The 27,658-nt window shown below is 39.0% G+C and overlaps 1 protein-coding gene across 2 annotated transcripts in view; it reads right to left on the minus strand.

The window, feature by feature from the left end:
• BRINP3 (BMP/retinoic acid inducible neural specific 3) overlaps positions 1-26,511 on the minus strand; it is a 201,518-nt gene extending 175,007 nt beyond the window's left edge. The window contains exons 1-2 of one of the 2 annotated variants that reach the window (XM_062581502.1): positions 26,487-26,511; positions 11,637-11,922 (exon numbers count right to left, since the gene is read on the minus strand). In XM_062581502.1, the coding sequence (XP_062437486.1) occupies positions 11,637-11,872 (236 nt within the window). In that variant the 5' untranslated portion in view covers positions 11,873-11,922; positions 26,487-26,511. Of the gene's footprint in view, positions 1-11,636; positions 11,923-26,486 lie in introns of those variants that run through there. The other variant, XM_062581503.1, reaches the window with a different exon arrangement.
• Between the last annotated feature and the right edge of the window lie 1,147 nt (positions 26,512-27,658).

Genomic DNA, 27,658 nt, shown 5'->3' on the forward strand with positions numbered 1-27,658 from the left:
ATTACACTTCCTTTTTAAGTTATCAATATTCTATCAACCACATAGACTGAGAAAGCTATCATCACACACACATACACATAGAAAAAAAAAGATTGACAATTTTTTTTCCCCTCATAGCAGAAAGGGTGAGTGTCAGGGGACTGAATGAATTTCATCAACTCCTAACAGTCCTTGCTGATTTTGGTACTCCCACCCAAGTCACACACAGCCTCCAGGTCAGAACCAGGAAACAGGCACATATTTGCTATCATCCAAGCCAAGGATACAGCAGTAAAAATAGACATAACCATTGCTTCTCCAAGCAAAATTTTAAACAGATGGATCTTCAAAGTCAACCGAATGAGAAACTGGTTTACCAAAAGGAAAAACACTTTTCAGAGATGAAAACCCATAAAGGAAAATACCTTCAGATGCTATTCAATCACTGACAATCCAAACAGCAAAAAGATATATTTTGATTGAAGGTCTATAAGAAAGAAAGCAGTTCTTGAGCAAATGAGGATCAAAACAGAGGTTGCTGAACCTTTTAAAAGGCGTGTGAAAGAACTGGTGGGGATCCTGTCTGCATGTTGTATTCACACGCTGCTAGTTCCAGCTTGGGCAGACAACTTGAGTGCTGAACTCGAGCACAAGCTTCTTTCAGGCTGCTTGGAAGTCAGGAAGGGCTGTTACACACAACTTGTAGTCTTTCCAAATGTATATGCATTGATAGGTCTTAATGGAGAGCTGGCTGACCTCCACATTGATCTCTGAAGCTCTGAAGCCTCAGGAAGTACCTATGGTAAACTTCAGTAACATATTGGACAAAGCTTCTCATTCAGACACCTGACTATTGAAGAATATATATATATATATATATATATATACACATACATGTATACATGTATATATATATATATATATATATATATATATATATATATTTGGGGTTTTTTTTGCAATAAACAGTATTCTCCTTACAGCTTGCTTGGATAAAATATCAAGTAAAAAACCAATAATGTTCACACTGATCCATATACGCATACACATATGTGTGTACACACACACACACACACACACGCATTCACACTCACACCAACTTAACTGTGACAGAATAAGTCATTGCGCATATCAGGACTCTAGAAACTAATAAATGAAAAAGCACCACAGACTGCATGGTTTCCATTTACTCTAATTTATTGAGTTCCATAGTGTGCTACCACAAGCATCATTAAATGTTTCATAAAAGAAAAATGGCAATGATCAGTTAGTTCTCTGTAACATGAGACTTCGCTACAGGTCTTTCACTAAGAGTGAATTGTTGGAATTATTAAGTTTTATTTATTTTGGGTGGTTAAACAAGTGAAATGTGGAAAAAGACTCTATTCTGTCTGTTAACACAGTTTATCAGACTGGTTATTATGCTGTTTAATGTTTTGTATCCATTTATTTTTTATTATGATCTATAGCCAGTGTTTGGCCAAAGACATAGTTTAAATATAGTCAGGTATAACAGGACAAAAATTTGTTGTCTCTGTTTACTTTCTGTTAAAATAGCGTATTTATCCTTAGGCAAACTTTGTTGCTGTATTTGTTGCCATTCAGTTCTATTATCAGAAGCTAGAGTATCAGTTAAAAAACCCTACTTGTTAAATTTCACATATTTATATTAATTTATACATTACATTTATATTAAATGTAAATTTCCTGAGGTTGGAGATTCTTATGATCCTTCAGAACGTTTGCTAAAATATGGCTTGTGCTTTTGATTTTAAATTATACTGCTTCTATAAGTCAAAACTTGTATATTTATTGTTCCCCTGATAAATCAATATTCATTACTTAAAGCCAGATGCTATCTCTTCTCTGCCTGTGAGACCTGCATATACAACTTCTAAATTGCTAGTGGGCTTTGTTTGTGCAGTTTTCAGAGCTCTCTCTATATATATCAAATTGTCTGGTCAGTAAAAATACCTTCTCTTCTCAAAACTATATAAATAAAGTAGAAATTGAGTGTATCGGAAGATGAATTGAGATATGGAGCCACTAATGACCTTAAGAACACTATTATCCGTAACAATCATGTTGGGATTATAGTGAGAATCAAGCTGCAAGACATTATTTTAAAGTATCATTTGTCTTCCCAAAGGTCTCTATTGGAATGAATCCGCAGCTACACAATAAAATTTCACAGTTGGGATAATGATTAGTAAAACCTGCATAGTCAATCAGAGCAAGATGACAACCGCAACTTGGGTTCTGAGATATTGGCTATAACCTTAAACCAATGATATGAGAAGGAAATAAAAATTCTTAAGTGAGCACATTTGGTGTCAGTTGCTCTTCTTCTGCACGGAAAAGGTACAAACGCCTTTGTATACGAAGAACCACACCTTCTGACCTATAGTAATGTCAATATAAATAAAAGGTTTCTGTGCTATTCTGTTCTTTTATCTGTGTAAGATATAATATGCCACCCATATAATTCTTAAAATGCAGTTCAGTTTTATTAACAAAAAACAGAAAATTCTGAAGACTTCAGCTCTTCTGTTTGCAGAGGACTACTGACCTAGCAGCAACAATTAATAATAACAGTAAAGATGTTAAAAATGAAAGTATAGAGAAATGGATTCAAGTACTAAAACTCTTTTTTAGGAGACTAAGATAAATCTCTGTAATTGTTTTGCCCCTTTCTGAAGGTGCCCACCATGTGAACTCCTCTACATTTTGAACGCCAGTGATAGCACTAGCTGGGGTATTCAAACAAAAATGAAAAGGAAAGGCAAATGAAAGAACAAAGTCCCAACTAACCAAAAATCTTCAAAGAATTTATGATAATGACCCGACCTTATTCCCAGGGTTCTGGGAGATCATCCTGCTGACTGGAGAATGAATCTATTATTAGTGTTAAACAGCTTTTATATTACCTCAGTGATTGCATGGAACCATTAAGTTAGAGCCTCTATTATCTTAATTTTTTTAGGGCAACTTAAATGATTTATGAACTTACTAACTGAAATCATGGAATGCCACGTTCGCTAAACAAATGTACTTTGTTCTAGGGAAACATATCAGTAGGGATTTTGATCTAATAGTTGTCTTTAAAATGCTAGATTCCGAAAGAGGGTATATTTGGGAAATGGATTATGGCAATCTGCATAAAAATAAGATTCACTTTTCCTCTTCCCGAGCTTCCTTGGGATCTTTGATTAAATACTGCAGACTAATAAGAGGAAATACAAAGAGAGATTGTCAAAACACAGACTCCTGCAGTGATTTTACATTTATATACATATACATATATATGTACATATATATATAACACAGAAGGCATGCTTGGCATCAATATTCTGTTTTGTTGCCAAGCTGAAACTCACTTGTGTTCTTGTCAAACAAACTGACTCCTGAGAACACTTCTCAGCTTGAGGAGTCTCTTTCTCTGGAGATATTCAAAACTCTTCTGGATGCAACCCTGTCTAACATGCCCTAGGTGACCCTGCTTGATTGAGCAGGGAGGTTGGACTAGATGAGCTCCAGAGGTGCCTTCCAACCTCAACCATTCCATAATTCTGTGATTCTCAGCATGCTGGGCCAGCCAGTGCTGTTCTCAGTATCCAGTCCAGCACCAGTACTTGCTCATCTCACTGAGAGAGATTCTGCCTTCATTTTTACACCCAGTAATTTAATGCTTGTCAGTTAAAACAGAGGGTGGGGGTAGGGAGCAGGCTTGAGTGGTTGAGGAAATGTACCTTAGAGGCGTTTCAGGGCTGTGGGATAGGGCTCGTTGTTAAATATTGAAACGTTCACTAAGATCCTGTCGGAAACCAACACCTTCTAAAAATACACTTTGTTTCATCAGTGTCTGTCATGGTGTTCCAAAACCTTCAGAGATGGACTGAGAGATAAACTTATCAATCAAGACCAGAAGCAAAGCTCTGATTTCTCCTGTGCTCTAACTGATGAGAAGTGCTAACCCTTTGCCTAGAGCAGATGACTTCTGTACTGCACTGGCTCACATGTACACAAGAGCTGGAAAAGGAGGAACATGCTGGAAACCACTGCTTCAAGGTCCTTCCTGCCCCCTTCCTAGCCCCTCTTATCTGATTGCCTTTGCTTGGGGCCACAGGTGACCTCAAGGGCTCAGAAACATTTATTGTTGCCATTGGAGACCTTAATAACCTGGGAAGACTTCTTTCAAAACTGGGATTGTGGGGCAGATCTATATCTGGGTCCAGTCCTTATCCCTACTCTACTGCACTCCCAGCATGTGTTAGAGGGGTCTTGTAGGCTCCCAGTGCTACTGGAGGCAGCCCTTACTGGATACCTGGTTCCCACTTGGTTGTAGGAATATGTTCCTGAAAGGTTCCTGTATCTTTGTGAACACCTTTCTGGATATTCACCAACCCTTTGAGATTACTAGTGAACTAACCAAGGCTTCAGAATTAATTCATCAGCAAGCATTAAGACAGAAGTTTCCTGTGACAGCATGACCAACTTCTTGGTTTAAATTATCAGTTTATTTTTTTCCACCTCATCATAAGGCTGTATCTTCCAGAAAATCCCCTAGATAAAGGGGTCAAGAAGGTCAAGAAACTAATAGGAGTGTAATTTTGATAATGGTGATTGCTAATTGTAAAGCACTACTGGCTGATGTGTGTTTAAGCCCTACAAGTAAAATAGAAATGTTTCATTATGAAAGGGAGATCTGCATCTGAAACAGCACTGGAAATTAAATGCTGTTCGGGAATATTGTTCAAGTATCCCTAAATCTAGAAACAGGGTTATTTTAAGCTTTTATGTTTCTCAAATATATACTCATACAAGTAGTTTCATCAAAGTCAGTTATTTAACTTATATCTTTACTGGCCACATCTAGACCAAGAGAGACTGTTAAGGTATATCATAACTAGAAATGAAACTCACTGGTATTTTTCAGATCCAGACATTCTTAAGAAATATTCTACGTTTATATATATATATATATATATATATATATATATATATAAATACATATATATGTATATATACAATATATATATGTAAGCATAGAATACACTTATATATAAGTGTGTAATTATGTATACACACAATTACATATATATACACATTATTTTTATATATATATATATATATAACATTATATATATTTTTTTTTCTAGTGTGAGAAATTGCTGCTGTTTGATTCCTCAAAAATGAAATCAGGGCCTTTTTTGGCCTGTCACAATGGGGTCAGGGTCATGGACAACTCCAAATACTATTTTTTTGGAGGCGGAAACCTGTCACCTCACTGTACCACCACCTCTCTTTGACCTGCTCTTCTCTGTTCCCAGTCTATGAGCTGCTGGATTTAAAAAGAGGACTTTGCGCATTCAGCAGGCTAGTCCTCTGTAAGTCTTCTGAGAATGATGATCCGTCTGATTACCGTACCTTTTATCCACCAGGTTGAAAGGAAAATTCCCTAAGGCAAGCTGACCAATTATGATGAGGGCCAGAAGCAATTTACTGATGCAGTGAATCTCTGAAAAAGGCAGGCAGGACTGCTCTGGCTCTTTATTCCCTGCTGATATGGCAATTGTGGAAGATAAACTTGTTTACTCTTCAGTGCATTTATTATATCTGTTCTCAGCTGCCCAACAGCACCCATGCGCATGCAGTGCAAGGAAGCAGAGGCTCTAAAGAGGTGAAGGCAGTTCTTGCCCAGTTTGCCATGCTCTCGAAAGCAACTTCACACTGTCACCTGTTGGAGTTATGGGCTGCTGAGTACAACCCACGTCTTTCCTTGGCTTCTACCACAGTCATTTGCCTCATTGCTTTCCCTGCTGAGCTTGATATGCTCCTCCGGTCACTACCTCTCCTGACTATTGCAGGATTTGGATATAGTAGGAAGCACATGGGAATGCAGAGAGGCTAACAGTGAGCTCCTATCTGGGTGCCAAAAAAACAGTCTTATTTCAAAAAGACGCTATCTCTGATGCTTCCTGTACCAAATGGGCCCTTTCAATAAAATGTCAATGTTAATAGTTTCTAGAGTGTGATCAAACGTGTGCAGCACCAAGGAGTGTCATGCTATAGTTTTCTTTTTATATTTGAAGGGGATGACAGCAGAAATCTCTTTACAGCCATCCATTTTTCTGACATTAGGTTTGGATGAAACCGTGGAAGATATTATATTAATCTCTCTCAGCTCCCTAAAATTCCTGAACGATCAGTTCAAAGCAACCTCAGCGGGAGCACAAGGAGACGTGATTCTGATGTAGAGACTGTACACAAGGGTGAAAGTGAAATCAGGGCATGTGAATGTGCAGATCTGCAACTGAGCCCCTCAGGTTTGTCTTTACTCTAGCTGTCAGGTCTTCATTCTACCTGTCAGGAACATGCATGCAGGTAGAAGTCTAGTGGCCACTGTGGGCTCGAATATGTCGATAAGGGAGTAAAACACAGATGTCTTACGTGTTGGCCCTATTTGACTTCACATCATAGAAACACTAAAAAATATTAGTGATCTACTACAGAGCCTTCAGTCTTGCTCGCTTTACCATATAGGTTCAATTACAGGACGATTCAGAATATATGAGAGGGACCTAGTATATCTTAGCGCAAAATAACCTTTAGCTTCATAGCATTACTTCCTAATCCTTTACTTTGAATGACTCATGAACAAACAACCCCATTTAAAACCTCTCCTAAAGGAATGCTTTTTAAAGTCAGCAACATTCGTATTGTGCTGCACAGAGATGCTCAGTTCTTTAAGTGACTCTTTTGTTTTTCCTTTTGCTGACTAGTATTCAACATTTCTTAGGAATACTTAACTCCAAGAGACTTTGACTGTTACTAAAATCAAGTTCCACGTCATGAATACCAGGTCCCATAATCTTTTTCGCAATGTCATTAAGCTTAATTAAGCCTTAGGTTAGTAAGATTTTGTAATTTTGTTTGTCCCAGAACTATTTTACTCTGATGCTTAGAAACCATCCATGACCAGCCAATTAATACCAATTTTGTGATAGTGATCACTTGTGGTTTAAATAATTCTTCCCACTCTGCAATATCTATATTGATCACAACTCTATCCTCTTTCAGTTCTCTTTTCTTTCTCTCTCTCTCTCTTTTTTTGGGGAGGACTAAATGCACCAAACTGCCTTACAAGAAAATACTAAACCCTTCCTTACTCTAATTTTCCACATCTGTTTCAGATTTGGAAAAAACTGCACGGCAGCCCTGATGAGATTTCCTCAGGACTTATCTGATAGCCTAAAAACTTCCCTCTCTCTAAAGAAACTACTTCTTCTGATAGAATAGAGGTTCTTTGCTTACTTTTGCAATCACTCTTTCCATCATTGTATCGTGCTATCTCATTCTGTTTGGATTTAAATGCCTTTATGGCTGATTTATACAAGTTTCACAGAGCTCCCATCATCATTGAACAGCAAATTATGAACTTGTATTTCTTTGCCAAAATATTTACCTTTATTAAATACAGGAACCATTTTCCATAAAATATGGACTGAGCATTCCCACTCCTTTGAAGGTTTTCAGCAGCCATACAAGTGCTTTCCTGGTATTTTTCTTTGCAGATTAGTGAAAATGAATGCCACTAAAACCTGGGGAAGGTCCTGCAGGAGGACTTTTGCTATGAAGAATTATAGGGAATATCACACTGCCAAGTGCCCAATCCCTCATTCCCAACTCACAACACTGTTTACATCAGCTGTAATTATTTATTGTTCTGTAATACCTGATAAAAACTAGTACATAGATGTTGTCTCCTGCAGCTTTATCCCTTAATGTTCATAGCCCCTCTGCTTGAGGAGCTAAGCCCTCTGCAGGAGCAGGTTGTTCACCCACAGACATATATTGCCATAATTCATCTTTATTGTGTAGGTTAAAAAATGGGTGACAAAGTTGATTTTTTCTCGTGCTGCTCTCCTCTAATCCATCCATCAGCTCTTTTTCTCCCATAGCTGTTTTACAGTCTGAAAGCTAGAGAAGGAGATAAGTCAAAGTGTAGCTCTATCTTTAAAAACTTTGTATTATGCTTAGGTTAAGATCTTCCATAAGAAACTGAGCTCAGTTTACAAGTGCACTCTCTCAGTGCCAATCTGTGGTTTCATTTCTACAATTTACAGCAAATTCATGGCCAGGAGAATACTTGGTTACAGCTGCTAGAGAGGGTGGATACGAAGCAGTTAACTTCGTATTGCTTCACTAGCATACAGTTAGGTGGAAAATAGAAATGCCAGCACAGAGTCCACACAGTGACAGATTTTTTAATGTCGTTTAGTCTAGAAGTTGGGCTCTATCCGTTTAAAATATAAGTAGGTTATATAATGTCACAACAGAAAAAAATATTAAGGTAGTAAGACATCATGGAGATCAGCTGTATCATTATTCTAATCATCCAACTTGCCATATATGATTAGGAGAAAGTAAACTCTAAAATCTGTCTGTCCCCCGCCATGTAAATGGCACAACTAAAGCAAGCAGCACAGCACTGTTTTAGGTAGTAGTGGACAGATAATGACAATGTTTCCATCAATTTTAAAGTAGCCAAGGTTTTAACATTCTTTGTAGTAAAATTTTGTTCTCTTTCATTCCAGTTCTCTGTCCTTTTGCCTCAATTTTAATCATTTCTGTATTTTTGGTGGGCCTAGAGTACATGGCCTTCAACCCATTCATATCAATGGCAAACAAGGGGACAGGATAAATGTCTTCATCTCTAACATGATGGTATTTATATAAATGTGTGCTACACGATTTAACCAAAAACAAGAGAACACGTCTTCACTGTATTTTTAATATGATCTTGATTATAATGGAAAATGCTACCTTGAAATAAATATTTGGGGAAAATAATGATTGAACCAAGATTTTATTTTTTTCTACATCATTACTACCTCTCCTGAGACTGCCAAAAGGTGAAAAAAATGGAAATGAAAACATCATTCTAGCCACTGTGTAATTGTCCCATTGTCAGAAAACTGAAGTCATGCAGCAGTCTCCTCCTGCTGAGATCTCCTCCAGGAGGAAAAATAGATTCCATCAATGATGCATTTTAAAATGCTATGTGTGGTATGTACAACTTACTGCTTGTTTTCAGATATTTTTCCAGAGATCATTTTATCTGTGCGACCTATGAATACTTAGTCCCAGTATTAGGTTGCTGCTCTGGAGGCGGTTCCCACAGGCAGCAGCACTCATGAGATTTTGGTACAGAGGCCGTATCCATATCTTGGAGCGCCTTCGGTCTGGGAACTGCTACCTGTCACAATCCCTTCCATTCAGTCCCCCATGGATTTTGACCTGGCATGGATAACAAAACAGAGAGAGATGACCTCTCTTCTTCTTTGCTCTTAAAATGTCAGGTCTCTGGTATGGACTGTAAGGAGCGGAGAGAAAAGCAAACAGGAAGGAAGCCATCCAAGTTGGCACCATTTGCTTCCCGATTCGGCTGAGTCAATGGAGGTCTGTGCTTCCTTCTCTTTCATCTCTCTCCTTAGCACTCCACTCAAACCAGAGCTGCAAATGTCTCTAGGAGATCTTTTTCCTTAGGTGAGAGATAGGCGAGGGAATGATAGACCAATTAGGTGCCAAACTTTTTAGCCCGGAAAAGCTCACAGAGAAGCAACAGGGATTGAATTTGCTCTGTGTGCTTTGCAACAAGGGCACCGTGTTCTGCACTGCTTGCTAATCGGACCATATTTTATAAGGAGACTTTGCAGTAAGGTTTGTAGTTGAGTGACTAAATCAAAAAAGGCAGTTTTCCTTCAGATCCAGGTAGCTCATGTCTCATGCTCTATTCTTTCGACTTCCCAGTTTACTCCATGAAAGGAATAGGCAGAAGATAGAAATAAACACCAGCAACACACTCTACGGGATGGTGTAAACTAAATTCAGTTTAAACCCATGCACAAACACAGGTAAATACCACAGATATCATTATAGATCTATAAAAGTTAATAGTATTTCTGTAATGACGGCCCAGGGGAGAAAAATTCTCAAAGACCTGAATGAAAGCACTGAAATGAAATACAATTCCATCTTTCATTTTGTTAGCAAGATAATTTCGATTCAGTGTTGACTAACATAGAATAATAGGAATAAAATATGCTGTCTCAGTCTCCACGTTATTGGCTTTACATTATTGGTCCTGACAGCTGGCTTTTAAAATGCAGTAAATATTGGGCAATGCTGTTCTGTTAAGAGAAGCCACTTCATCAAGCATATTTCCGAATCACCCTTTATTTTCAAAATGCTTTTAATTCCTCTTTATATGGCAAAGGAACCCATTGCAAAATTGACCTGCAACAGAGTGCCCTCTGCTGCATACATTTAGGAAAGGAAAATAAAGCAAAGTCTTTACAAGTAAAAAACTGTGGACTGAGAACTGCAGATCTGTCACAGGCCACTAGACATTGAATTAAAGGCCAGTATATACGTATATGTGTATTTCACTCTTTCCTTCTTCTGAAGAGCTGGATACCATGGGGGAATAATTGCCTAAAGTAGATATAAAATTTGTGTGAACTGTTTCACAGATTTAAATGAAACCAGTGTGTGTCCTTCCATACCAAAATGGTCTGCACTTATAGGTTGGAGAGTTATTAGGGAAGTTAGCAATCTGTCGGTATTTCACTACTGCAGCCTCCTTCTCTTGGCTGCCAAAAAAGATCTGGAACAATAAGAGGTGAGAAACTCTCTCTGCATATAGATTTGTTTTCTTAGTCCTTAATAGCTCATGCTCCCTTACTTCTTCCCTTCTTTCCATCTGTTATTAGCTCAGTATTACTACACTGAACTCTCCTTTTCATTCCCACGTCCTTGGTAAAGCTATCAGATGTTACAGTTATACCTCCTGCAAATGATTAAGAAGACATTTTGCCAGTGCTGCCTCAAAAGAATGGAGACTGACAGGCTACACATGTATCATGGAAGCAATTCTATAGCTAGGCACAAATTCACAAGCAGACCTATAATTTTCAAATCCATCACTCTTTTTTTTTAAAAAAAGAATCCCCCATTTAATCTGAGTAAAGACAGCCTACTGTCGAATTTGCTGATGGCCCAAGCACCAGTGGCTTCTGTTAAACTTAATCGTGAATCTTACAGCTCAGAGCCTCAAGGATGAGAAAACTGCTTCTTAAAACACTGGCACAAACCGATGGAAAATCTTCCGAGTCACTTTTGAAAACACCCTTATTCACACAACACTTTGCTACTGGTGTCCATGGAGCCACAATTTCGTTCTTAATGTCACAGCTTACATCTCAGTGAGTTACACCGAAAGCAATTGAATGGGATCTTCTTGCACCAACAAGGGTGTCCCCCCCATTAGCCTTCTGCAATCGGAGATGGACATTGAGCACCTTAGGACATTTTAGAGTGTGCCACTAAGGCAGGCCAGAGTCAGGCAGTGATTATCAGTGTTTTCGAAAGCAATGTAAGCAATTACCAAAATTTCTGTAAGTAAAATAGAAACATCAAAAGCAAGCATTTCCACAGTACACCGTGTACACGCGGCCTTGCATGTATTTCAGCAATGAATTTTGTGTCTATGGATTTGTTCCCACAGCTGAGACTTTCCCTTAAGGAAACCCTTGTTGTTCATTTAAAGCGTCTAAGGATGATACCTCTGTAATGGCTTTCCCTTTGCTTCATACCTGTAAATCTTGTATCTTGTGCTAAATCCCTGTCGACTTCTGTCCACAAAATCTGTGTATTCCTGTGAGCGATGGAAGGGTCCCTTATCAGAGAGGAGCCAGTCGAAGGGGCTTGTGGCATGCTGATCCGAAACAGCAGCAACTGCTAAAACCCAGCAATGAAGACTCAGGGCTATCCACTCCCATAGAGCCATCAGAGAGAACAATTCAGCACCAGCGCTGCATCGCCATATCATGCTTCCACTGGGGACTTAGAGCCTTCATTCTCTTAGCTTTCCCTCAACACCTAGACAAAATACACAGTCAATTAGATAAGCACACACTAGGCATCCCTTGGAAGTAGAAACAAGTTTCCTTTCTTTCAGCTTAAAGAGATAGTGGCCTCTACTTTATTACATTTTGCATTAGCATAAACCCCACTAGGCTAGTTAACAGTGGAATGTTTCAGTACTTCAAATGCTGTGAAACTAATGTCTTCATTAACATCAGCAGTGATAATATTTACTGTTGAAGGAAAACCTTCAAAAAGGAGAGGTGCTGCTTTCTTTTTTTTTTTTTTTTTCTTTTTCTTTTTTTTCTAAAATGCTGTCCATTTATGAAAAATATGCAGCAGAAGCATTACTGCCTGTTTGCACCAGTGCAAAATAACTCAGTAAGGTCTACGCACAAGCTCTCAGTTGGGCAGTTGGATAGGAAATAGGGGAGGCTCAGAAAAGCCAAATTGCTTTCTCTTTCGTCTTTAGAAAAGTCTCTTAATGGCTTGTCTTCACTACAAGCTCCGTTAATGGACTCAAGTCCTTCTGTTCAAGCTAGCGGAGCTGGGCGAAGAACGACTGTGCAGTTCAGCGGCGCTGGAGTCACCCAGCACGATGAGCTCAATGAGCTATTGAAGTTCCAGATGCTGCAGGGTTTGAAGTACCGCTGACTTTAAAGTAGCAGCAGCAGACCTGCATTCTGACCCACTCCGACTAAATGGATGGGCCTAATAACACTGTTTCAATTGGGACAAAAGGGTAGTTGGGTGTCCAATTAAAAAAACAAATATGAATCATAGCATCATTTAGGCATTCAGTGAAGACAAGCCACAGTTTGTGCCTATACCTCAGTTCCCCATCTGTGAAATAGGTTAGTGATTCCATGGCCTATTATGTTTTTTTCACAAATAATCAAGAGCATGAAGTTCTCAGAAATACTGGAATGACAGAAGTAATGTGGATCCCTAAGTGTATAAAAACAATCAGTTCGAATATTCAGTGTAAGGTAAAACAGCATGGAATTCATTAAGCTATATTAATGTGCGGGCTTTCATGAGTTGATGAATTTACAGGAAAAAAGAACATTGTTTTAATTCACATTCAAGTAAAACAGCACTCATTATGACATTTTTACAGTGCCCCCTTCTATGAAATTTTTTTACTTAGCAAGAATTTTTTCTTTGCTTCCAATAATTTAATTTGTAAGTATATGCTAAATGCAGTATGCAGTATGCTTCAAACACAACAGTACTTTACCTGCACACTCAATACAATCACTCCATTATAATGAAAATGCTGTAGCTGAATAAATATGCTCTGTGTGTATATTCTAGATAGTAATAGTCTAAAGAGTCTTGCTATAAATTATAAACATATTAGTTGAAGTAAGTTGAATATCTCCAGCAGAGAAAAGAAGTTCCTATGAACCAACCAATCTTCACAGCCTGAGGAAGTAATAACCTATCATCTATACAACCAGAGAAGTAACCAAAGTTTACTGTCTTCTGAGATACAAATGCAGCCGTTGACGTGATTTGGACCTGATCTTGCAAACATTAAATATGTAAGTAATCTCACTGAAAAAAGACTATTCATCTATTTCATGCTGCGCATATGCCAAAGTACTGAGTTGTGGTGTTGGTGGTTGATGATCACAAAATATAGGTTGCATCAATTTTATAAATCTTTAGGAAATGAGATTCCAGGAGTCTAAAACAATGAACTCTTTGACTTATAACTATTCTCTCATGCAAACATTTACATGCAAAAAAGCCAGCTGTTCTGCATATAGCATATGAAGTTTCTATGTTTTCTCCTTACACTGGCAATTTTTCTCTTCCACAGCCTGAAATTTATGTATGTATGTGTATAACCCCCCTGACATCATATGAGCAGTCAGGCAGAGATCTGAACCAAAACTGAAAAGCAACTTTGCCCTCCTGGCCTGCAAAAATTGTGATGACCATCTGATTGCCATCTCTTGTTAAGAATTAACTCAGTGTAAGAGAAGACGTTATGGTAGTAACTTCCCGACTGATGTTTGCATCACATCAGAGTTAAAATCCACGAATAACTCTGTCCTTCTTTCTCCCCTCGGTATAGTCCCACTGTCAGGGAAAATTACATTGCAAAGTAAACTCATCCCCCTGTGTCGCCATCCTCATAGAAAGACCCTGGATATAATTTCTCTACAGCATGTGAAGCTACGAAGGGCAAAATGACAACTATAAATTTTACATCTACCACTGTTAAAAAAGCAGAATCAAAGACACAAAGATCTAAGTTTCTTAAATCAACATTTTTTTTTCCTTCAAAAAAAAATCATGTAATGCTTTAAATTATGAGAGTTTAAATAGGAGTTTACTCATTTGGGTACTTATTAACATTAAAGTGTTCCAGGCCATTAAAATATAATGATGACTAATTGAGCCCTTTTGAATTTGAAACAATAGTATCAGGACTAGAAAATGAATTACTTTGTATATGTAGTGCCTTCCTGCAGCCAGACCGAACGCATGCTCGAAGAGGAATAACGAAGAACCCAGTGCTACCCTCGCCTTAGTGCTACGACTTATGGCACTTTATAAATCAATGGCTGGCAAAACAGTTTTGAAGAACCTGTGTAGTTTCGGAAGAAAATAAGCTCCTTGTTTAAAGTATGTCTAAGTCTATCTTTCAAAGGAGTTTAAATATGTCTAGTCCTTCAGGAGAATAAAATAATGTGTGCATTTCTAAGCAATACTTACCCACTTGTGTATATTGTCCAGTCATTGTAGGCTACATATCATTAATTCTCATAACACCCCTGGGAGGTAAACTTTTACCTCAGTTTAACAAACAAGGAAATGAAGCATGAAAAGACCAAGGCCAAGATTTTTTGGCTGTTAAAGGGATTTAAATGCATATTCTCTATTAAAAAGGTAATTTAGAAAGTCCCAGCCTAAATAATATTCTAAGGTTACACAAGGAAAACTATCTCTATATTTTAAATATTCAGATAAATTCTCTAATGAATGCATATGCCCTGAAAACATTTTGCACAGACTGTTACAGGCATGTGGAAGATATCAAGGTTGTCACTAGAACAGTCGCTGCAGAACTCCAGGGAAGAAATCTGAATTAAATTTGTGGTAGAGCACCTGCTGGTTTCAGGGTGGGACGTGAGTACTGAAAAATAAATGAAGACCTGCTGAGGAACAGGGGTGGTGGATTTTCAAGCAGAGAAATACTCTTCAAACAAAAAATGGTGTATGAACATACTGCCTCTTTAAAGTGGTTTCTTGGAGGACAACCATCAGGTACAGGTGTCCAATAAAATTACTTATTGCTATCCGCAGGGATTTCACTCAGCTACCACTTGCAAAAGTTAAAAAGCTCTTCAGCCTTGCCGCTTGTAAATTCTGAGGTTTGACTGAGCTCAAGGAGCATAACGTGCTACATTCCTCCTGGTTAGACTTCTGTTGTCCTCGCTGGAGTTCATGTAGAATGAATTTGGCTCAGCATCTTCTGGAAACACATCAGCTAGATCAGGCAAAGAATGCTGAAGACTAGCAAACCTCATGCGCGCACATCAGCTGAAAATATAATAGTAGCAAGTATTACGACCACTGGGACACATTTCATCAGGCTTCAGTTGTCAAATCCACTAAATAACTCTACCTAAAAGAGTACAAAATGGAAGTGTCTGCTCGAACTATGGGTTGAACTCTCTTGCTTATAGAACATTAATTGATAAATTATACAGGCTATAATATATAGAATGATATAGGGCCGACCCAGATGCACAGACAACAATATTCAAGAAAAAGTAGATTGGTAAGTTTAAATCCTTCCTAAAGTGGAAATAATAAAAAATTGTCCCAGGGAAGAAAAATCTGTGGTATCTTACTGCATACAACTCACTATTTCTTTTCTTTCTTTTCTTTTCTTTTTTTTTTTTTTTTTTTTTTTAAGAGGTGAGAGTGCTGTATAGAACATATGCCAGTATAGAGCTAGTACTAGAGATAAAGCTACAAAAAAGATCATTACCTACTGGTTCATTAGCAGAGCAGCTTTATATAAAAGTCACTAAACTTGGTATTAGGCATCATAAGTGGCTTTTATGGGCAAGGTTTTAATTTGTATTTCTCAGCAGCCAAAGTAAAATAATTTTACATTAAATGACTATTTTAAATAAGATCATGGTTTTGGCAATATTTCTGTCTAATATGCAGATCTAGAAGCCACTGTGGACTTGGTCTGAGATGCCATATCCTTTTATGCATGGAAAAAACCTCTAATCTTTGTCAAGTCCACCAAAAGGAGTCAGTCTTGGCTCCCTCATTCCCTCTTTCTCTTTGTTTCTCAAGGCAATCTCTTTTGCATAGGGCAAATGCACAAAACTAGATGCTCTTTGAAGCTCTTTGGTTTTTATGTCTACAAGAATTCTACCAAACCTGGAAATGTTCCAACTCTTCTGTGGAGAGATGAGGATCCTCTATGCTGAAGTAGTATTCATGTGCCTGTAATTTCCTCTCAAAGGAGAAATAATAAGAAACAGCTTATCAGGAAACACAATGTTCATCTCTGCACAAGTGGTAGGAACAGTAATGTCTTCAAGATTATGTTTTTATGCAAATAGCCAGAAATTTTCTTTAGACTAACCCCCCAAAAAAATCTAATTACAAATGAGATGGAAAAACAGAAAAAAAAATGCAGCCAATTCTGTTTGTAGGGAGCTAGATTTTGTTCTATTTAAGAGGTTTTTGATGCTCCATCCCTCCATTCACTTACAAGTCTTGATGATTTCAAAGTTATTCCCTTGGATGAAGTACAGTAGTAGCTGTAATGCAGGGTACACATGATATTTCTTTTAGTTTACATATGCCATGGGAAACAGGATCAGAGTCATTTGTGGATTTTCTTTCAGTTATGCAAAATTCTCAGCAATATTACCAGTGACTTCAACTTTGAATCAACGGCAAGAAGCAACAATTTATCCACCGTAGCTGGATGCAAAGTAATAAAACTCAGAACAGGGAAGATAAGTCAGGACCATATTTGCAAAGGTATTTTGACACTATAAGAAAAAGGAAAGTAATTTGTGTGTGGTGGATAAAATAATAGTCTGAGTCCCAGAGATTACTCTCATATCCTAGATCACCCTGGATTCATCACTTTACTTTTCTGTGCTTTCACTTCCTCATCTGAAATGAAGAGAGATAGCATTGTCTTCCTTAGCAAAGCACTGTAAGACCTACTCATAAGAACTCTGTGTTGTAATTATAATACATAATTATAATTTATAATTATAATTTATAATTTTTTCCTCAAAAAGTAGCTTCTGGCACGTTAACACTGAAACAAATGTGGCAGGCAGACACCTGTCCTTGAAATGCTCTTGCCTTCCAGTGTAAATGAGACAGCCACAAAGCTGATGGTGTGCTGGGGAACAGAAAGGCAGAAAGCGGTGGGATCAGTACGGGTTACCGTGGAGAGGTGAAAGGAGCTGAGAGTCTGAGAGCATCTCACTTGTCCTGGGCAATACTCTCAGCCACCACATGAAGTTTGTTCTTCAAAGGAAAACATCAGAATCCATAAAATACACTCTTGTGAGCTAAGGTTTCTGAAAGACAGCAAAAGAGTCTCCCAAACGGAGGGATCTATTCTGTCCTGTGTATTGGAAAAAGAGCGTAGCCATGTGAAAATCAGCAAAAGGATGATGCAGTGACAGTAAAGGCAGGAGGTAAGTTTGGTGGAACAAAGAAACAACGAAGGGTTTTGGGGGGTCAAAAGAGAGCTTTCCTTGTCTCCAGACCTGATGCATGTGAGCTGCAGAGTACAGTGCATGCCATTATGGAAGAAGTAGACAAAACACATTTGTCAATAGGCAACTTTTTCTGAAGGCTTTGGATCTTTTTCTTCTTCTTTTTTTTTTTTTTTTTTTTTTTTTTTTTTCTGTCATTCAGAGTGAGCTACGATGAGCCCTGACCTAAGGACTGTCCCCAGCTGGGACTCAAAAGTAAACATGTTGGAAAATCTGAAAGGAGAAAATAACTCTACATCTGACATCTCTAAGTGAAGTTTATGCTCCAGGCTCAAAAGAATTTGGGCTCCTCATATGAGCCCCTAGTGTCCGCTCTGGCTCCATACGGTACATTTTCTTCTGTTCAAATAGAGCCTCCTCAAGTGCCAGATTTCAGCTTTCCTCTCTCTTCTCCATGTGAGACCAGAATAAGCCCCCTGTAGCTATGTTCGGGAAAATTGAAACATCAAAGAGATAGCAGTCTGAATTTTTTGTAAATGCAATCCCATTTCTGTTCCTTGTCCTAGCCTTCAGAAAGGAGGAGCAAAAAATAAAATGCACCCACAAAAGTGAGAAAATATATTATCCTGACCCCTGCAGTCATTGCCTGATCCGTCTGCTGTGCGAGATTTGATTACCACAGGTTACATGATTACACCTATTGTCCACAAAAAATGCCTTGGTGTTTGCAATGTCTGTGTAGAAGTCCACTTCCGCAAATGCCTGTCAGTCTATAGTTAGATGAACCTACGTGTTTTTATTGCATCTCTGTGCAGCTATTGCCAGTCTCCTCAGCCCTGGAAGTACATCCTAGCTGCCAGGTATGCTGAGGTAATTGTTTTCATACTTAGTATTTGTAGAAGACCTAATTTTTCCTTTGCTGCCCAGATCATGATGCATAAATTCCCACAGGCACCCTTTCAAGCTGTTAATCTAAGTTCATCCTTCTGTGCAAACTAATTTTTATGTGTCCTAGCTGATCAAAGGAGGCAGTGTCCCCAAAGTTTCAGTTTTTCTGTTTCAATAAAGTGATTTTGGTCCTCTAGCAAGTGTGCTATAGAGAAGGCTTTAGCTGTCAGGGCCTGAGAGCACAGGGATGCTTTCAGGGTATTGCTGAGGACCTTGTGTCCCCCGGCAGAGCATTCTGCTGGACTGCTGGACGGGAAGGACACTTGGTGGTGAGGGTAGGGTCATGAGACAGAGGCTTCCTGGGGCTGTCACCAACACCCCTCACTTTAGCTCTACTTCTGCCCTTGTAAAACAGGAGTGGTAGCACTCCTCTACCACATAATGGCACACTATGCAATTTATGACAGAGTGAGTATGAGTCATCTGGATGCCTCACACATGTGAATTGAGTAAGTACATGAAAGAGGGAGGTTTCAGAGTGTCCCAGCTCCTCATTTTTAAACAACAGTTGGTACCGATCTCCTTGGCCAACAAAACCCATCAATCATACAGGGAGCAAGCTAGGTTGAAGCCAGATCCACCTAAGTGTGACTCCAAGGGCCCCTTGGTTGAAGCTGCCCTCCTAAGCTCCGTGAAGCTGCACTTAAACCTACTGCTTCTAGAGGTTTAAACCCACTCCAGGCTGGGCAACTATATTTTAGGAAGCATAAAAGATCATTGGAGAGTAAATCTTTATCTTTCCAAGTTCACAAGGGTACACGGAATATTATATGTGCAAGAAGTCTTTGCATGTAGATCTTCACATGATACTGAGTGATCCTCAGGTGATTGTTCCTGTGCATAGGAAAATCGTATTCACCTGGATTTATTATTTCCCACATGAAATTCTCTGCTTGTGATATCCCTTTGTACAAATACAGCAGGCACTGGAAGGCTCATGAAATCATACTTCCATTACACAAGTTTCTCTAAGGACTCTTCCAAATCAGCCAAAAATTGCAAATTAAAACATCTGAGGATGTGAAGGAAAATAGAATAGAAACGGCACAAACTCTCTTTAGAAAAGTTCAGAACTTGTTCTACAGAGAAAAAGAAAAAGGCAGATATTTTAAAACTTGCATTACAGTTTAATGGAACTATTTAAAACTCAACTTTAAAATGTTCAGTGTTCTCTGCCACAGTAATCCAGTTGGATGTACTCTTATGGGGATTGAGTGGCTCCTTAGGATTTGCGAGGAGTACACCCCAAATTATATATTATACTACCAGTAAAAAGTCATGAAGAAAGGGCAATAGTCCTCCTTTTCACCTATAATTTTTAGTCGCAGCCAGAAGATTTTGGGCCCAACTTATCAATGAAGTATCAGATGAATGTGAAAAGAATATTTGTGCTTAAACATACTAGCTATATCCAGTAAACCACATCAGAATAACAAACAGCTCTTGCCCCTTTAGTTCTTTCTACCCTTTTATTCGACTCAAGCTAGTTTTAAAGCCCAGGGCTGTTTCAGTTGTTGTCATCTAAAATGGGAGGAAGCAGTTATTCACAGATCGTTCACCATCATTTTAGTTCTAAGTTTTCAAAGTACTTATTACTGAAACCAAAAGGACTCTCATCAAGGGAGATGAGGTAGGGGGAGGATTTTATTCTCCAATAGTTTTCTGAGATTGAGGAAGGGTCAATTTCTAGGAAAAGGAGAGTATTTGGAGCAGAGTACTCTGGAAATATAGCTCAGATCTTACTGTGGAACTGTTGACTAGTCCCTTAGCCTTTTTTTAAACATATTTTCCATCCATAGCATCAGGCGAAAAGGTACTGTGAAGCCTGGACAATTAATGTCTATACAGTGCTTGCAAATCATTCAATAACAAAAATGTTACAAACTGAAAAGAATGAAGGTGATAATATGGTTCATTCCCTCCACGCAGTGCTTGGCTAATTATTTATTTCACTACTTAAAAAGTCTTGTTTCTGGAGATTCTGCAACAAATGTTCAGGAAAGGAAGGAGGGCAAAGGAAATTGTCTCAGTCACAGACAAAATAGGAATTTGCTTGGAGCTGTTGAAGTGCTAATATTGTTCATAAAATAATGAAGAGCAAAAATAATAGTGTGTGGGTGTTTTCTGGTTTTAGGAAGAGGGCCAAAGAAGCAAGGCACTCGACTGAATGTAATGAGCTCATATTTACAAAATCCCACGGACAGCCTAGTTTCATTAACTTCCACCCCCTCAGATATTATCTAACCTAATCCATAACTCTGTTCTTGTTTCAAACTATGGTCATAATAACTTTGTTTTCTGGAGTTATAAAGATGAATTTCTCACTTTCAGAGGCTCCATGCCGGTGTAGCATACCTGTCATTCTAGCTAGGGCACATCTGATCAAGAATTTGCACTCTTCTTGATTTTACTTTCCACGGGAAAAAAAAAATGTTTACAACTTTGACCAGGAATCACTTAGAAATAATTTCCATAAAGGTCCTGTGGCATGCATCACATTTCTGGATGAATTGCCAAACAAATGGATGATTTTCTATGCTTTTATTCAGCATCAGTATCTAATAGAATGGTGATTTTGTTCTGTATGTTGCTCTTCTATTATGTCTCTCAGGCAAAGGCACTCCAAAGCCTGTAACATATTTTACAGTTGATTTCACAGACTGGGGACCAAGTTAACAGCTAGTATAAATGGATGGTTAAAGCTCATTTCAGGTTCCCAGAGCTAAATCCATTCATGCTAGGAAGAAAAAGAAAAAAAAAATATATACACCATCAGGGCATATGAGAAATATCTTGCAATCTGTTGTACAAGCTTCCTAGACAGGACTTGTGCAGGATCAAAGACCATAGCTCTGCATCTGATTCTGCTACAGACTGTTGTGTGACTTTGTAGATCCTTTGCCTCAACATTTTAAGCCTGTAACTAGTATATGGGAAACATCCAGATCCTCTTAAATGTGCACATTATAGCTATTAATCTTTTATAGGTGCGAGAGTGGGGACTTTATGGCTGGCTGAGTAAAGATTCAAGCTTCAGCAAGACAGTTTGGACCTAATGGCATCTCAGGATGTATAATGCACAATGCTTGATTGTAGAAATAATGTCATGTATAATAATTATGTCATGTATATTGGACAGCCTGCTATCTCATATAAATGTATCTCCAAAGCTATTCCAACTTCCTTTTAAGTCTCATTCCTAAAAATAATTGATATAATATTTTTCCAGATAATAGATTTGTCTCTTATTTGACAAATTTTGAAGAAAAAGAAAAACAGAAAAATGAAAAATGTATCTCTGTTAAAAAGTATATTTCTTCTGAACATCATGTTATAAGGAGAGAAAGTTTGGGCTTTAGAGTCTTCTCATAATTTACAATCTTTCTAGTGTTTTAATCGACCTAAATGATAGTCTAAAACCATGCTAGCACAAAATTATCACTATTTCTTATTGCAAGTGGTAGAAAAAGACATTCTGATTTAGTAGAAAAATGTTAAGTTAATGCTGAAAGGCTAGTCTTATCTTCAAACTTGCAGTTAGTATCTTTTCAGCATGAGATGAAAGATGTATGGTCTATGTCTTTTATTAGAGGTTACAGATCTATAGCTAATGAAGTCTCTCTAGGTGTGTGGAGCATAAGATTTCTTCATTACCGTCTCTCTTTTTTTTTTTTTTTTTTTCCCAGGATGATTGAGAAAAAGAAAGTGTTGGTAGACTGTGCCTAGCCAAGACAAACCTCTATGAAGAAATTAAGCTGTCTTATGAATAACCATGTCTGTTAGAAGCACCAGTACCATTTCTTCAATTAATGTGAATCAATCTAATAACTGTACATTACTAAATAGCTCAAAGGGTACTTAACAGGTTACTAAAACGTTCATTTTTTTAAGCCAAGAAGTCAGATTCATGTCCAAGATGAGCAGTGGCTTAAGAAAGAGAACATCACCAACTAATGGACTTCACCAGCTAATGTTTGTCACCAACTAATGGCTCTATGTGAGGTAAGTTCCTCATCTCCAGAGGCTGCCAGCAGGATTGGTCTCCACTTGCACAAACAATGCTGCTTCACATAAACGAGCATCCTTATGGGAAGGGTTGGTACAAAGCTAAGGAGGAAGGCAATTAATCCAAGAAATGCAGAACAGCTGCAAGTTCTTGAGGAACAGATGAACTTATCAGCTCTGCCCACAGCTCAGGGTGGAAGAACCAAATAGCGAATGCTGAAATTCTGCTTGTACTGTTTTACATCTTTCCTGTGCTGAGATCATCTACCTCAAGATGCCAAAGAACACATACCTCTATATGCATGTAAAACTTTGTGTTCAAAATACAATAATTCTAACCTTAGGGCTGCACATTAAGTTCAAAACAAAACATTTGCACTGAAGTTTGCTGTCACAAATATTTGCTTTTGTCTGTCCTCTAAAGTGTTAATGAATGTTGATCTGTAAAATTTTAGGTGAAAAACAGCTAATTAAGGTTGTACTCTTGGCCTGCAACCCTAATCTGTAGCACCATTTTTCAGCATGTGATGGTATTTTTTGCCAGCAAAGTTAAGCCTTCTTAGAAATAGAGATTTCAAATAGAAAAAAAAAAAAAAAAAAAAAAAAAAAAGCACAATATTTTATAATGTAATTGTTTTAATAATCCCTCCCAACTTTGGAGTCTTTAGATGAGGTCACCCATGTCCAGTAGTCCAGGGAATCCCAGGGTCACATGGTTAACCGGGTGTTTGTGTTAGTTCCAGTAGATTTATAAGTACTCAAAGAGCTAAATGAGCTCTGCATAGTCCTGAGTAGTCATGAATAATACAGGATTAAAACTACAGAGCAGTGCTCTGATTCCCCAGATTTAAGCCCTTAACTGGCAATGTACAGTAAATACCTTAGAAACTTTTTCTTCTTAATCAAGTGGCTGGTAGATCTGGGAAGGTGTTACTACAAATGTGCAGAATTTTCTAATCACCATTAACGTGGCTGCTACAGCAAAGGTACCTGACTGAAGAGCCTTGGGATCTCACTTCATTACAAGAGAGCCCACTACAATTTAATAAAGTCCACTTAGCTCACGGTATATATCGCCTGGTCGATCTTCTTCCTAAGGTGGAACAAAATCCGTGGCCCCTGTGAGAGGCTCATTAGTCAAACAGGTAAAGCCTCGATAGGGCAGAGAGCGCCCTTGTTTCCTCTCGGCAGCAGGTTACTTCGTGGCAGCTAGGATGAGCTGAGACTTTCAATGGGAGATGGGAAAAGGGTTGTGCTTAATAAGCAATTGCATGGTGTGACCTTAGGTGGAAAGCAATTATACATACCATGGGCATGGATGGATAAATTCATGGGATATGCATGGTGTATATATGCATATAGATGTATATATGTGTGTATACACATATATATACAAAATATGTATATATACATGTGTTTACTTACTGTGGTACATATAAGTAATTAATTTCAGAGCTAGTAAACCAAATTGTGCACACTATGGTCTTCAACAGTATGATGACCTGATTCTCGGGGTACTGAATGCCTGCAGCTCAGTGGGGCCCTTTGGAAACTGAAGTTCTCTTAATGTTCTTAAGTTCTCTTTTTATATACAAAAAAAGTTGATTTATCAGTGATGATAGACTCCTGAGACCTAAAACAACATAAGACGAAGGGAGAAAAAAAAATCCTTCATTTCTCTACTATTTTAATGTTCTTTGAGTCAATATAGTCCCCTTATTCTGCTCAGTATGCAGTATGTAACTTCATGGTGCTCCCAGGTTTCCTGATACTGAAGTTCATTTTGGTTCCAAATTATTATCTTGGAAATTGATCCTGCTTTCAGGGAAGTTAATAGTAATGCAGTGATTGTCTTTAATTGTGCAAGATCAGGCCCTTCCTGAAGAGCAGATACATTGAACAACAGGAAAACAATACTATGATGAGAATGCACTTGCAATTAAAAAAAAAAAAAAAAAAAAAAAGTATGAATGACAGGGTTAAGGATTAAGAAGAAGAGTCAGGTATCTTCCCCATAAAATTATTATCTATAAGTTATTAGCTACAAGACTCTAACAGGCAAGTTTTCATTAGTGAAACCTTCTTGAAAGTATGTTTTGTTAAATGGCGTTTTGGGTGATTTCACTCCCCTATAGGATTACTAGTGTTTCAGGAGGAAAAGAAGAAAAAAAAAATCAATGTCTGCTCCTGGGAGGAATAAGAAAGAGAGGCACTAGACACACGTGACAGCTGGAAAATGCTAAATGTTTCCAGACAGCATCCTCTGGTGACTCCCACCACTCCCTTTTCCTTCTAAGTGAAAACTTAGGTATATTGATCGATTTTCCAATTTTCCATTTAGATTCTCAGAAGGTACTGAAGAAGCAAAGTTCTTGGTGAAAAGGGGGTGAGGGGGTTTCTTGAGGTATGTGTTACATTTTCCTGTTGAAATCTCAAGCAAGACATTTTCTAAGCTGATCACAGTCAGATGCGACAGCCCCATTCAAAAGTAATCTGAACAAAATAAAACTGCTTCAGTCTCATAAATCAGTGCCTCTTCCTGGGACAGAGAAGAGTGGGAAGTCCCTGCTATTTCTATGACTAAAGAAACAACTTTCCAGACACATATTGGCACAAACAGTGAGTTGGCTCCTGCAGTTAATTCTTTGTGATAGGATGCAGGCAGTTGTAGAAAAAAAATGGGAAGGGATGGGGCCAGGTGATTACATCACTCCCAGATTCTGGGGCTGTTTTATCGGCTTGTTGTACAGACACTGCCTTCTGCAGCCAGATCTGTAAGACATTCAGCTGCTTGTTTCCGTCTTTCCGAGCTAACGTTTTTGCTCACAGCGTTTCAGCACCTCAACGAGCAAGCACCCTGAACGCAGCAACTCAAGCAAACCCTGTGTGTCAGGGAGGTTACCCTTCGCTGGAGGTGGATAAGCTTGTGGAAAACACACCGGGTCATTCTCCACATGCACACACTTAAATTACCTACTCTACTTAGAGAGAAGAAATGGTAACAGGCAAGAATTTATAGTATTTTTTGTATAGACCTGTGATAGTTATGTCTAACTAATGCAAGGCAACAGTGCCTAAGACTACAGCTCTCTTGCAGACCATAGATCCAGAGGAGAAGAAATACAGTTCAGGCATTTTTCTCAAAGCTGGGTCCCACGGCAAAGCTGCATTTAAAATGAGTAACTCTGTTGGATATCGACTGCAGCTTCTAAACTCTGTATCTGTCTACAAGGACTGTTCCACCAAAGTTATTTTTACTTCTATAAATGTAAGGCAGGTTACTCAAGCTATTTGTATGTGTAATGTGCTAGAGCCACTCATCTTTGAAAACATAGCCACTGTTAAGTTTTGAGTCTGCTCTTTCTTTTTATAAGTACTCTTCCATGATGTTGTATTTAAGTAAAGTTAGATATGGGATTTTGCTAGCAAATAAGTTATTTTGGTTTCTTCTGTCAAACTTGCTTGGCAGCTACATGTCTATCTGTTTTACTCTGTGTGTATGTATGTATGTGTGTGTGTGTGTGTGTGTGTGTGTGTGTGTGTGTGTGTGTGTGTGTGTTATCAGGTCTATCTCACATTGGCCTTCATTTTGGTAGGGATCTGTGACTGCTTTTCATGCCGTAACATTCCTCATCATACACATCACGCTTTTCTGCGAGTCATGGACTTACTTTACTACCCACTATGTATTTCCCGCAGGCTTGCTTATCCCTAAAAGAAATCTTAATACTTGAAGCTGACACTGTCTGGCAAAAAAATTTCCCAGACAGTAAATCAGATCACATTCCACTTTCTTCCCTCTCTCTGTGCTACGCAAGTCAACACTTAAGGAAACATGGACAAAATAGGCACTCACGCACAAGCTGCAAACCAGATTGCTGGTAAGAAAGCTCTTACCTTTAAATGCATGGTGGTGCCTGAGCAGCACGGAGTAGCCCAGGAAAAGCAGATCTCCTGTCTCCCAGCGCGCTGGGCAGCTCACATCCTATATTTTCTTTACCTCGCTTTTGACACCATGCTGTATGATTGGCCGGGCTGCCGAGGAGGTCCGCGCAGCGCCGCTCGGCGGGAGCGCGGCTGCCGGCGGGAGCGCGCTGCGCGGAGCCCCTCCTGCCCCCGCAATACCCAGGAGGCCGGCGGGGTTTAAGCGCGGGCAGGTGAGCAGCCGCGCGTCTTTGGCACGTTTCCTTGCGCTACCCCAGCCTGGCTGTCCACAAGCAAAATAATACTAATAAAGAAATAATAATAATAATAAAAAGCCAGGGTGCTGCCCCAATAATGCTAATTTTCCGAGTCATCCAGCTCTGCGTGAGGAGAGGGGGTCCTCCCGCCTAGAGCCGCTGAGCGCTGGCAACGAAGCATCAAACTAATCAGAATCTTCTCTATTAAGCATGTCTCACGCTTGCTGGATGCAATCGCCTGTTAAGACTACATTAATTGCATGGATTTAGTGGATGTTTGGATATAAAGGGTTCGGTCCTCCCCCCTTGTTGCAACACACACACACACACACACACACACACCCCTTCTGCTGAGCACAGAAATGCCACCAGCTCCAGTCTGCGCCAGTCTTATTGCCCAGACATCCGTGCCATCCATCACTGGGATTGTGGTCTCACCAACTCAGATGCCCTCGCCCTGTGTCCTCTCAGCTCCCAGCCCCCCACTGGCGGAGGGGGAATACAGAGTGGCTCTCAAACCCGGGAAATATTCCGCTGCTGGGCACGTCAACCTCTTTTGCAGCGTGCCATCGTGTAACCAGCACGGCAGAGGTGATGCTCACAGGGTGAGCTATTCCCACAGTGAGTTAACCCCTCGGTATTTTTTTTTTTTTTTTTTTTTTTGTATTTTTCCCAAGGTTAAATAATAATAATAACTTAAAAAAAAATCAGGCAGAGCCTCTGAAACGCACTTACCTAGGTATTCCTCTACACCTGGGAAGGGCATCTGACTGCACGGAAACTTTCCTGAGCCGCCTGGTGCGGGAGGATCCCGGTCGCAGCAGCGTCAGAGCAGTGCAATTCAGCCGAAACCACGGGGATTTGGTTCATTAGCCCAGTGCCGTCCTA

The sequence above is a fragment of the Rhea pennata genome, chromosome 8 (assembly GCF_028389875.1).
Source record: "Rhea pennata isolate bPtePen1 chromosome 8, bPtePen1.pri, whole genome shotgun sequence".
NCBI classification, from domain to species: domain Eukaryota; kingdom Metazoa; phylum Chordata; class Aves; order Rheiformes; family Rheidae; genus Rhea; species Rhea pennata.